Source organism: Balaenoptera acutorostrata, chromosome 2, assembly GCF_949987535.1.
Source record: "Balaenoptera acutorostrata chromosome 2, mBalAcu1.1, whole genome shotgun sequence".
NCBI classification, from domain to species: Eukaryota; Metazoa; Chordata; class Mammalia; order Artiodactyla; family Balaenopteridae; genus Balaenoptera; species Balaenoptera acutorostrata.
Genome location: NC_080065.1, coordinates 55,525,314 through 55,538,150, shown reverse-complemented (window position 1 = coordinate 55,538,150; position 12,837 = coordinate 55,525,314). Strand labels below are relative to the sequence as shown.

General features: G+C 33.2%; 1 protein-coding gene across 4 annotated transcripts in view; it reads right to left on the bottom strand.

The window, feature by feature from the left end:
- Nucleotides 1-3,120: 3,120 nt before the first annotated feature.
- Nucleotides 3,121-12,837, bottom strand: part of TRAPPC13 (trafficking protein particle complex subunit 13) — a 34,070-nt gene continuing 24,353 nt past the window's right edge. The window contains exons 8-13 of one of the 4 annotated variants that reach the window (XM_007176025.3): nt 11,726-11,743; nt 9,693-9,826; nt 8,224-8,422; nt 7,052-7,152; nt 4,687-4,837; nt 3,121-4,561 (exon numbers count right to left, since the gene is read on the bottom strand). In XM_007176025.3, the coding sequence (XP_007176087.1) occupies nt 4,454-4,561; nt 4,687-4,837; nt 7,052-7,152; nt 8,224-8,422; nt 9,693-9,826; nt 11,726-11,743 (711 nt within the window). In that variant the 3' untranslated portion in view covers nt 3,121-4,453. The remainder of the gene's footprint in view (nt 4,562-4,686; nt 4,838-7,051; nt 7,153-8,223; nt 8,423-9,692; nt 9,827-11,725; nt 11,744-12,837) is intronic. The other 3 variants (XM_007176026.2, XM_007176027.3, XM_007176028.3) reach the window with 3 other exon arrangements.

Genomic DNA, 12,837 nt, shown 5'->3' with positions numbered 1-12,837 from the left:
CAGACTTGAATATAACATGATTCCTTTGTAAACGAGTGATCATCAGTAGCCTTGTTAAGTGCCAGTATAGCACTTAACTGGGCAGGGTTCCATTTTCATATCTTCATCATATTTGTATACTAGATTTAATAGCAGAGTATATTTATTGAACAGTAAGGCTGTTTACTGGTGAATTCTCTAGCACCAAATTCCTGTAGGCAAACTTTTTGAAAGGGGAGATGACTAAGAGGAAAGGTTTCTCACACTGATTTAGGGGAAGTATACTTGCCACTGAGCAGCATCTCTGGAGAGAAGAAATTCGATACTGGGTTTAGCTTTGATAGTGCAATCAGTAATGAATAGATGATATGATATGGACCAGTACTATCTTTAATGCTGCTTGTTCTGTTGGGTGATGAAATCTTAAGAGTTGGTGGAAAGCAGTATTCAGTGTTGTTTAGAAAAGCAAAAAATAGATGCTGTGAATGTATAGAAAGTGAATGTAGGGTGCTCAGGTTTTTTGCATAGTTCTTAACTAATCTTGCCTGCAGTTTGGTATTGATAACATTAGCATGGCCACTTACGCTAAGTACGTAATAAAATACATTTAGAAACCCTTAATGATACTGGTTAGGTCAGTTGTGTAACTGTTCAGTTTAATTAGCACAATTTCCCCAGTGGTGACCTTACCATGGAAACTCTCAAATATATCTACATTTAAATAAACCAATGGTTTGGCCCTTAAGGATTTTCTAGGTGGCATTTAATTATGTGCCTGTAAACACTGATTTTTTTAAAACTCAGTAATTATTTGATGGGTTACAAAAAACATCTATCACTATCACTGCTTGTTCATGTTAATCCTCTGCTATAATTTGGCTTGGCATGTCGCTTTTATGCTTAACCTTAATTTGATGTAGCTTAAACGTAACAGGGGACTTGAAATATTTTATTGAAATTAGAATACATATTAGTGGAGAGACGTGGCACTAAGTATTAGTGGAATGGCTTTAACTATAGTGATGGATGCGACTGTTATAATTCCAACTGGAATTTCTTTGGTTTGTTATTATGAAATTGGTAAGGTTGGCGGACACATAAATTTCACAAGTGTTGTGAGATAAAACTGAAATAGAAAGTAATATAAAATTAAATCAGTAATACCGATGATGATCAGGGCTTTACTATAACTGTTCTCCTCAAAAGGCTAATTACTTGGTATTCTGAAGTTTAAAAGCCAACTTTCCCTTTTTTCCCTTTGTGAGATTAGAACAGTGGTTCTAATCACTGTTAAGAGTCACCTGGGGATTTGTTAAAAATGCAGATTCAGGGGCACACTTTTCAGTTTTTATTTAGTAGGTCCTGTAATAAGGTCTGGGAATCACCATTTCAAATAGCACACCAAGTGGTTCTGATGTAGGTCCAAAGGACTCTTAATTTAAAGCAACATTAGGTTAGAGATTTCTTTTAGGCCAGCAAAACACCTAACTGCCTGGGTTCAGGCTACAAGGAAGAGCTACATGAACCTACAGTTCTGGTCAGAGCAGAGCGGGACTTAAATCTAAGCTAAGCCTTCTGAATTAAGTCTCCTATATTGCATCTAAATCAACTTAATTTTTCATGAAGTTAAATTCAGATCCTGGTGTTCAAATGTTACACAGAATAAAGTACTAACTAATCATAGGAAAGTGATGACTGTGATGAAAAAAAAAAAAGCAGAGTTGATCCTCAATTAAAAGTTAGTCACTCTTGGGAATTCCCTGGCGGTCCAGTGGTTAAGGCTCGGCACTTTCACTGCTGAGGGCCCAGGTTCAAATCCCTGGTCAGGGTACTAAGATTCCACAATCTGCGCGGCATGGCCAAAAAAACCCCAAAAACACTCTTATCCAGTGTTGAGTAAGAAAAGGTTCCTAGCATAACTATCTTGAGTGCATTAAAAATGCTTTCAGATAAGTAAAATTGGTAAGCCTCTAACTGACTAGGAAAATAGAGAAAATATGAATCAACAGTATCAGAAGTGAAAGAGGGGATATCACTGCTGACCCTGTAGACATTAAAAAGATTATTAGAAAATACTATGACCAACTCTACACCCATGTATTTAACAACTTAGATGAAACAAATTCCTTGTAAGATGCAAACTACCAAAGCTCACTGAAGAAATAAAGATATCCTCCAGAAAAGAAAGATACAGGCCCAGTTTCAATGGTGAATTCTACCAAACACTTAATACCAATTCTACACAATCTCTTCCAGAAAACAGAAGAGGAGACACTTCCCAACTCATTTTATTTCACCATTACTTTGATACCAAAATTGAAGACACTATAAGAAAAAAGTTTAAAACAAATGTTTTGATTTACTAATATCTGTAGTTAAGGTAGCCATTCTTTTTACATGCAGTAATGCGAATTGGTGTATTTCTTCCATTTCATCCTTCTAGTTTGTTTCTTTTCTAATATACCATCCATAACAAATTAAACCTAGATAATCTGTCCACTTACCTGGATTTCCATTCTATTCAAGCCATTTTTGCTTTTTAAGTACTTTCATCACTTTGGAATTACTGCATTGCACGCTATTGCAAGAAGGTTTTGTGTAGCTGTATTGTGTTAGCTACTCTTAAAATGATAAACAATGCTCCAAAAGTTATTTTGCTTGTCTGAAACAAGAGGGCATTAAAGTAAATCTTTATATACATTCTACTTAGGAATAACTGACTTCCATTAACCACTTTTCATTATAGTAGCTGTAGCTGTTATGATGCTATGTAAAATTTACAATGTCCTTTTTACGCAAATGACATTTCCACTTAATGTACCAAATTGTTTAGCTAATTTTTATAACATGGTTTAAACAGATCCTTTCTAAGATGACATTTTCTAAACTTTACTTAAAGAAGGAACATTATGTGTCTAGGTATTGCTTATAAAAGGAGTCTTTGTAATTAAAAGTCAAATTATATAGCAGATTCCAAGTGACCATTATATGTTACTTTAAAAATTTGAAACAGAATGAAACAGAAGGTTCAGTCATGAGAAGATGCTTGAAAAGTTATCGCAGTATCCAGTGCAGTGGCTATAAAGTCTTATTTCATCATTTAATCAATTGTACTCATTTTGGAGGAAACACAGACTTCAATTTTATACTGCTTGCACTTTATTTTGCACAGACATTTCATTGATTACCTCTCCAATTTAAGGGCAAATCTCATTCTGAATATAGCTTTCATTTTGGACCAAACAGTTTGTCATGGCAATAAATAATTATGCATTTAAGAAAAACCAACTTTTGTATTTGACTTTATGCACTCTTTACATGTAAGCAATCATATATACATCCTTGAATTTCAACTTAGCAAAATAAGTTTTTATTTAACAGTATTAGCTTTTGTTTTCAAAATATTGTAACTTTTATTACATTCATGATGTAAAGTTGTTTATAGTCTTAACTTTCTCATTGTTTTGTATATGGCATAAGTAAATTAGTGTGATTACATGCAGAGATAGAAAGTTTTGTAATATTAATACATGATGTAGAGTTCAAAAGTAAATATCAGAAGCTGGAAATCCTTTAAGTATGCCTTATGAAAATAACTGGTTTATTTTTCAATGGGAAAAAAAAAACAGGACTTTTTTGGCTTAGAATTAGGAAATTATCAGACTTCTTAGTTAACAGAGTAATCAACAATTTAAGAAATAAAACCAATTCTGATCTGCTGTTAGTAACTGAAAGTTAGACGTGTGTTTGTATGTACACACAAACACAGATACCAATACGATAATTTTGAAAACAAGTAGAAAAACTCATATTGTGTTAGCAAATACAAGATTACATGAGGACCACCCCGGTTATTTTAAACTTTTTATATTGACTGAGGGAAAAAACGGGGGATAACGGAAATACTTCTAAGTAAAGTATGGTAAGAATTCTAAAGTTTTAAGAAACAACTGTATCTTCTAGATTGAGGTCAGCAAACTATGGCCTGCAGGCCATATCTGGCCAGCTGTCTGTTTTTGTAAACGCTGCTGTGCAATTTTTGCCTAATGGCTGCTCTTGCACTACAACAGCAGAGTTGAGCATTTTCAATAGAAACCACATGGACTGCAAGGTCTAAAATATGTAGTATCTGGCCCTTTACATGAAAAGTTTGCTGACCATTATTCAAGATACCTGCTAGGGACAAATGGCCTCAAATATAGAGCTTTTGGAGAACAAAGTCCAATGGTCATTTAAAATGAAACAAAATAGCATATGTGTGGAAAATACACAAATGTTCATCTAGACTGTAACTCACAAGATAAAATCAGTAGATGGTTCTTTTCAAAACAAATATTTAATATTTTAACTGTTTTACAGGAAAGAAATGTAAATTATACTTATTTTTACTGTTGACTTGATCATTTTACAAAAGTGACAAAAATACAGAAAGTTCTGGGAAACTCAATGACAAGCATAACGTTGGAAATTTTCTTCAGCTTTCCACCTTAATGGCCAAAGATACCACGCAGACTTGTGCGATGTCATCATATTCATATGTTCTCTTTAAGAACGTGTCTGTTAGTCTTAAGCCGGAGACACTCTATTGAGAGAAAAATATAGACCTAAGATTTCATTCATTGGTAATGACCAGAGAAAGAATGGATATAATAAATGACTATGGATTAATAGCCCCCAAGTACCGAAATTACTGAAAAGAGAGCATACTTGCAGTCCCTGTACTGAAGACAGTAGAGTGAGGGCAAGGCAGAGAGAGGAACTTGGATGGAGCTTTCCAAGCTGTCTTCCTGAAATGCCACACCAGTGGATAGAACTGGTATTGCACATTTCCAAAACGAGATCCATCGTCCTTTCACTGCTGGAGGAATCAGAAAAACAAGAATAAATCTTGTTCCTTTCACAAAGAGGTACTGCAATATTTCTTCCACTATTGTGGGTGAATTTCTTTTCTGGGTGTCCAGCAGAAAACCAGCAACAGAAATGAAAAGCTATCATATCATTTTTATTTCACTTAAGGTAGAATCAGGAAAATGAAAGATGGTGTCTTCTGGGATTTACAGTGACACTGAGACTAATCTGCCTGTCTGGATGTAGGCTTTCTGGTTCTGTTATTGAACACTGGCTCCCTGGTGCTGATCTGTTAACAGTTTGCCATTTCTCTGGAAGACTTCCAGACATCTGTGTCTAATCTTGTTGCTATGCATCCTTCCTATTTCTGTAGGGCACTGTACAGGAAAGAAAAAGATAAACTGAGTCTGGTCCAGTGCTTTTTCTATTTAATCTATGTTCCTCTACCATGCAGATAACATAGAAAATGGCAAGATTTATAAGTAAAACTATTCAGATGTTCAATTAACACGAAAAGACTACCTCTGCTTATAATTGATACCACCAGTTCAACTTAAGTTAAAAAAAAAACTTTTAATGGAAGTATGCACATTGTTTTTAAAAACAAAAACAAAACCGAAAGGCTCATAATGAAAATGGTCTGCTACTCTACCACCATTCATGACTTGCTTTCAACTCTTTAAAGCTCTTTTTTGCTCCTTGGAGTTGGCTCCACATTTTAAATACTTATTTAAATTTTAAATTCAAACTTGATTTTTAGACATGTTGATTTAATGATGTTTAGCTTTTATATGTCTCCATCTCCCCCCTGCAAAATCTGAAATGTTCACTGTGTGCCACAGGCCAGTTTAGGTGCAATGCATGAATTTTCTCATTACGTTTCACAAAACTCTGGTAAGTGTATGTTGTGTGTATGTGTCTTTGTGTGTTGGGGGGAGTGGAAATCCCATTTTTAGAGATGAGGAAACTGAAGATCTAAGAAACAAGTGCTTTTTAGAAAATTTACTTGAATCGCCAAAAGGTAAAGTGAATACCCAAATAAACTTCTTTATTTATTACAGCACTTTGTCATTTGGTCAATAACTGGTTTGTTATAACTCAAAAATGCAAAACAAACCAAAAATCCAAAAGCACACCCTATATGCACAGGGTCTTTATCCTGTGTGTGTTGTCTACTGAGCTCCTATGATGTGGCAGGCACTGCATTTATAATGCTGGGTAAGACATGATCCCTTTTCTTGAATTATTCACAGTTCAGTGAGGAAGAGACTAATGATTATAGCAATATATTAATACCACTAAAAAACTATATTACAATTTGCTAGGACAGAGAAAGGGATGATTGCGCACGGGAGGGTCTAGGAAGCTTCACAGGGGAAGTAGGTATTTTTGTAATTCTGAAGGATGAATACTTCTTTCTTATCTCCCTAATATTATAAAGTTATAAGGAATATAGAATTAAAAAGGATTATACATTTGGACTAAGAGGATAGGGATTCATCACTGCAATATTATCAAAATGCCCCAATTAATCATACACACCAAGTAGTAATACAAGCAGTAGAAAAGTGATAGGACAGGGATTTAATCCTAGGTTTTTCTGGCTTCAAAGCCCTGTGCTCTTTGTTTCGCAATAGCTAGATTATACTCTATTATCAAAGCCCTGTTTTCCAATCTATGGTTATCCCCTATATTAAATTCATAACCACTTCTAACTTTCTTAATACTTAAGATACAGGTCAGGTATAAGTATGGCTCAGAAAAATCTATCTCATTACAGTAAATCTATAATGTATTCCATAAGAAACTACTAGTTCATGTTTTACTAATCTGAAGTGTGAAGGAAGTGTAAATGAGGAAAAGAACATGGACTTTGAAGTCAAATACACCCGATTTCAGATTCTGATCCCCATCTTTTCTAGCTCTCTGAGGGTGAATAAGCCACAACCTCTGAATTGGCTTTCTCTTGCAAAGAATGTGAATAATTAATACCTACCTCATAGGTACGGAAACAAAATACAAAAAATGCCTAATACAGTAGGACCTCTAAAATATGTAATATACAGCTACCAGATGAAGAACTTTACAGCATTCAATGTCAACATCAGAGAAGACTATACGGCAAGAGGAAACTTACAAGGAGATAGCATATTTAAAAGATTTTAAAATTCTCTATTAAGTAGGTGAGGAAGAAAGGACATCCATCCACAAATACTGGCATTACCTGCAGTTTGTTATTTTACAAGTAATATGAAAAGGTTCTTCTAGGTTTACAGTATCTGGGATTGCCTCCAAAGACAACCTAACATCTCCATAACCTGGAGCCTAAGAGAAAAAGCAATACAGTTAACATAAATCTATTACAAAGCCTTTCCATTTTAATGAGGGTACCACAGTCATTCTAACTTCTTTTGCTGCTATTGCCTACAGATTAGCACTATAGACCCCGACTGCTTTTGTTATAATTACTCCATGTTACTCCAATTACTCCAAAGTTAAAATGAATCTCACATGTAAATAGTAAAGGAATTTCAGGCGGTCTGATCTTAAAGGGATACTTTCCAAAGATACTGTAGCTTATACATACGTAACTCTTCATAGGTAAAACAGGAAAAGGAAGGTCACTGAAATGATCCAAGAAAATCATGTCTGTTCACAAGACACACTGGCAGGGACAGACAACAGAATCAACATGCCATGGCAGGATGATAGCTAATGGCTATATTTAAAAATAGGCCCAGTGATAATCTCTCTCTCTCTCTTTTTTTTTCAATTTTTACCTCAATCAGTAAAAGAAAAGTAAATTTTAGAATATATCGCAGTAGGTGGTATTCAGTATAAACAGAGGACTCTGTAGTATAGTCTCACTAGCACAAGAAAAAGAAGGCTGGTAGCTATCCATACTCTCGGAGTAGAAATTAGGTAAAATATCCAACCTATGTTTACAAGATAATTTGAGTGGGACTCACCTGAGTTTCAGATGACCCACATTTTAAATATCTTTAAAAAAGGTATGAACTGAGTAGGTAAATGTAGTATAAGTCCAAGAGTTCCAAGACATTGCAAAAAAAGAAAACTTTAATATAGTGGAAGTCAGATAATGGTGAGGACAAATTACCACAGGAGGAAACAATTGATATGCAGTTATTTTAATTTGTTTGGTAAAGTAAAAAACCATGTATAATGCATAAATTAACTTTGAAAATTTCCCATTCATATCAATACCAATTTTCTACCTAGATATCAGTGAAATTATTAGTCTTTTTATTCTCCAGTAATATCAATGTCTTTTATAGTGCTCTGATTTTTTAGTGACAGACCTAGGAAAATTTAAGTTGTTCTAACTATCTGCACACCACACACCAAAACCCCCATCAGTTTTTTTTCTAGACTCACCATTCTTTGAAGTTGGCTGGTCTGTAATCTTCCCCTTTCACCTAGATTTGTTTTCCATACTATATCCAATTTTCCAATTACCGTTACTCCCTTAATGATGCCTGCTTTTTCTGCAAACTCCTTCTTGGGTTTTAGGCAGTACAAGTACTGGCGTGTATCCATTGGCTGCAGATATGCTCTTGACCCAAATGTAGTTACACTGTGGGGTGGAGATAGAGATGGAAAAAATTCTCTAGAACCTTTTAGAAGAAAAACCATAGCTGTGATTGTTCCTTTGGACAGGAACTGAATGATTTACCATCCAAAGATCCAGAATACAACAGGTCGGTGGTTTCAACACAGTGAAAAGGACTTGTACTGAGAGGACTTATTTTTCTTTAATTTTTTTTCAGTTGATATGGAAAATCTTGAGATTCTTTATAATAGAATGAAATATATTACCTGAAGCATTGGACATACATCGATTAACTGAAAAAAAGCAATAGAAATCAGAACCTTAAGTATCCTGTCTCTTCTCTAAAATTATGAAAGCAAATAGTTTAGAATAAAAAGAAACACACCATTCTAACTAATCATTTTTCAAAATTAATTAAAAGATCAGGAAAAGAGTGGAAAATTATTGTTTTCCTCTGTGGGGGTATGAGAGGCTATGAACTTTACTGTAACCCCCCATAATAAGTAAAAGTAAATTTTTCATTCTTGATTATTAAAATCAGGTACTGTCTCCAGCTATTACCTTCTTATCCATATTAATATCAACCCTACATTTATTTATTCTTCTTTTTCTAAATTACCTATAAAGATGTGTATTTCATTTTCATGAAAAATTAAATCATCTATTCCTATGCTCACTCCTTTTGATGTTAAGAGAATACTCCTTAAAACTCACTGCTTACTCTTACCCCTTCTAACTTCTCCATCATTTCTTCCCATGCCTCAGTTTTATCATTTGCAGGATAAGGATGAAATGTTCCATATTTATCTCACTGAATTGTTACAAAAATTTAAAAGAATAAGTGCTTCAAGTACAAATGGCTAGGATCTTATTTTCATGTGAAGGGAGGGCTGAACAGGTGGACCATAGATTTTTAGGGCAGTGAAACTATTTTATATCCTACAGTCAGGATGGCTACGTGTCACCACATTTGTCAAAACCCACAGAATGCACAACACAAAGAGTGAACCCTAACGTAAACTATGGACTTCAGTTAATAAGTATCAGTATTAGTTCATCGATTGTAAAAAATGTGCCACATTAAACAAGATGTAAATAATAGGGGATCCTGTAAGTGGGGAGGAGGGCATGTGGGAATGCTGTGCTTTCTGGTCAATTTTTCTATAAATTTAAAACTTCTCTAATAAAATAATGTCTATCCCTTAAAAAATTTTTTAAACCACCCAAGAGTAACAACGTTAGAAAAGTTCATATCTTTCAAAATAAAAGCAAACACTTCATAATCCATAGTCACCATTCTCCAGCTTGGTTGACTGAATTTAATTCTGCTACATTGTACATTATAGATGGCTCCAATGAAACTTTCTCCATAAACATGGGTGAGGTTGTAATATTCTGAATCTGGGCTTCAAGAAATACTTCATCAGTCTGAAAATATGAAAAAAAAATACACCAAAGTATGCTGGTGTTTAAAGTACTTTACCACAACAACAATATCTGATTTATATTAAGAAAAAACATTAACCACAAATGTGATTAGTTCATGCCTGCAAATCAAAGTTATCATAATTAATGCAAGAAAAGAAATTGTTCTCCTAACATAATTCACAGGGGCAAAGTCAAGTGTTAGTCAACTGGTAAGTTGTCAAACAATGGATGGGGGATAACTATAATATTTTTTGTATTGATATCCAAAAACGCTTAACTGGAATTTCATTTACATATATCCTAAATTTTCTGGTAAATCATTAAAATGTGAAAATGCAATTTAGTATAATGAATATACCTGTGCACCTATCATTTCAGAGATGTGTTAAGATAATTAGGTCTTTGTTATAATATTCCAGCATAATTTATTAATTTCAATTTTCATGTTACTTCAATTTAGATAGTATAGCAAATAACGTATTTTATAATCTTATAAGAATTTAACTTTATAATTAAAGCATTTTTTTAAGTAGTCATTAGTGATTTGTTGGTTCATTGAAAATGTATATTTAGAGCAAAAAAATATGTGAATTATACTTGAAATCTTTAAGTTTTTAAATCAAACAAAAGGTATTTTGTAGTCTTAGTGACTTAGTGAAAACTGGTGCTATATTCAGTCAATGGGTAACTTACATATGTACTTTTACATAATATTTTAAATTCCCTAATTATTTACGTTAAACATTCTTCTTTTTATGCTATTTGGTTATTTTGGGGGGTATATATTGGAGGATAACAGAAAACTTGGCTCATTTTTGATAAAAACCTATACATAAAATGGTATACTAAGGATATTCTAGAATTATTTTCTTCAGAAGTTTCATAGTAATATACAGAAATAAAATAAACTATGACCGAAAATTTTTGGCACTTATGAGCTTTTTTAACACTAAATCCAGGAAAGTAGAAATCATTTGCAAAAATATAATGATGAAGTTATAATTTAATGTATTATTATCTAAAACAAAACAGATTCTTTAGTCCTTGGCACATGTGCTCTAATGAAAATAGAAATACGATTTATCAGTTTAAAAGAAGTACACACTCAAAGGCATTATTCTGTTACTTTTTCTCAAAAAAAAAATATCCCATCGATCCATTGCTTTAAAAAAAATAACCATAGACCCACATTTCAAATTTTAAAATGCAATTTCTGCATAAGTTTAGAAGAGCTTAGATAAAACGAAAGAAAAACAAGCTGCATAATGGAAAATTAAGCTAGTTTGAACAGTTAGCATGAAATAACTTGACATTTAAAAAATTAAGAATTCAGTGCTAAGGCAGTTGATGTTTTTATCATGTATATAATGTGTTATAAGCAAATGCTGCTTATATTAAATAGAAATTTGAAAATATGATTTTAGTCAACATGGGAAAATTTAATTTTCTTCTGTTTACTGTTGTCAAAGGGCCATCTTTACCTGACCCAGACTTAAAACTAAAACCACTGCTCATTTGAAGATGAATTTCAACTACACAGTTTACTCAAAGAACTGAAGTATAGTAGGATATTTTATATTAAGAGGTTGAAAATTCTGAGGCTATTTTAAACAAGGTTAATATGCCTCTTTTTAAAAATACCTACAGGAAACACACTAAAAATAAGAATATAATTGTTTCAATATGACAATTTAATCTTTGATGTATTTTTTCCCATAGAATAAGACGATCAATATAATATAAAAAGTACAAATTATATACATATTTTTGAAGTCACGTAAGTATATTCACAACTAACTTTGTTTTTCCACTATGTTTTGTAAAGAGAGATTAATTAGGCAGAGTCAAAAAGTGGTAAGTAAGAAAAGCATATAAATTTATAATAAAAAATCAAATTACCACAGAACTGAGGTCACTCTAATGGAAAAATAAAAAAGAAAAATTAGAAAAATCAGATTAAATGTTAAAGAAAAAGAATAACTAACTTTAAAATAAAATGCATTTCTGCATTTTTTTTAATTTACTAAACAAGACAGCATTAGTAAAACAAGGAAGTAAACAGAAAGTAACACAAAGAAATATGACAAATCATTCTTCTAAAAAGGTGAAACTGCTAAGGTTAAATGAATAGAGAAGAACACTATAGGTGAATACTTAAACAGGAGCAAATATTCAAGGGCATATCTTGGGGGAGAGAGGTATATCCCATGCCTTTCTAGTTCTATAAATCCTTTACTCACTTTGTAATTCTTCATAGATTACTTAGGTTGGGTATATACTATCTGCCACATTCAGAATAGATATACACTGTATAGCTTCTCTTAAATTTATCTAATAATGGAATCATTTTTTCAAGGAGGATCTTGGGTGATTAGAGTTCCACTGATCACACTTCAGGGAATGCTGGGCTAGACCACTTCAGACAACTGAGAGTTAACAGATTTCACAGTTTGTCTTTTTTTCACATATATATTGCTAAAGCTACTTATTTACCAAGGGCCATCTCAAATGTCAGCTCTTTCATCAAACACATAGCTGGAAATCATTTTTCACCTATGTTCCCAGAGAATAAGTACACTTCATGATCAGGGTGGGTGGGGATGCTTACACTGTATTTATGTCATGTCAGTCTCCTCCACTAGATCTAAGTACCGTGAGGACTGGGAAGATGTTCAGTTTATAATTTATTTCTCTTTAGTACCTGGCATGGAGCTGTCACCAAAGGTTTGACGCCTAGCTTCTAATGTTACCAATTTTTTTTTTAACAAGGCTTTCTTATATTAGAAGACTACAACAAAGTTTCTCACAAAACTTGTTTTCCTTTAGGTGATTCACATAGTATTAGAATTTTTAGAAGCAGCATAAAAAACATGTTTGAGACAAATGTGGGGCTAATAACAGTTGTCGTGTAAGGACTATGGCATAGTGTAATGAACATGAACTACTGATATCAGAGTGGTTAACTAACTCCTACAATTTACCTGAATTTCCTAGATGGAGTCCATAGAATC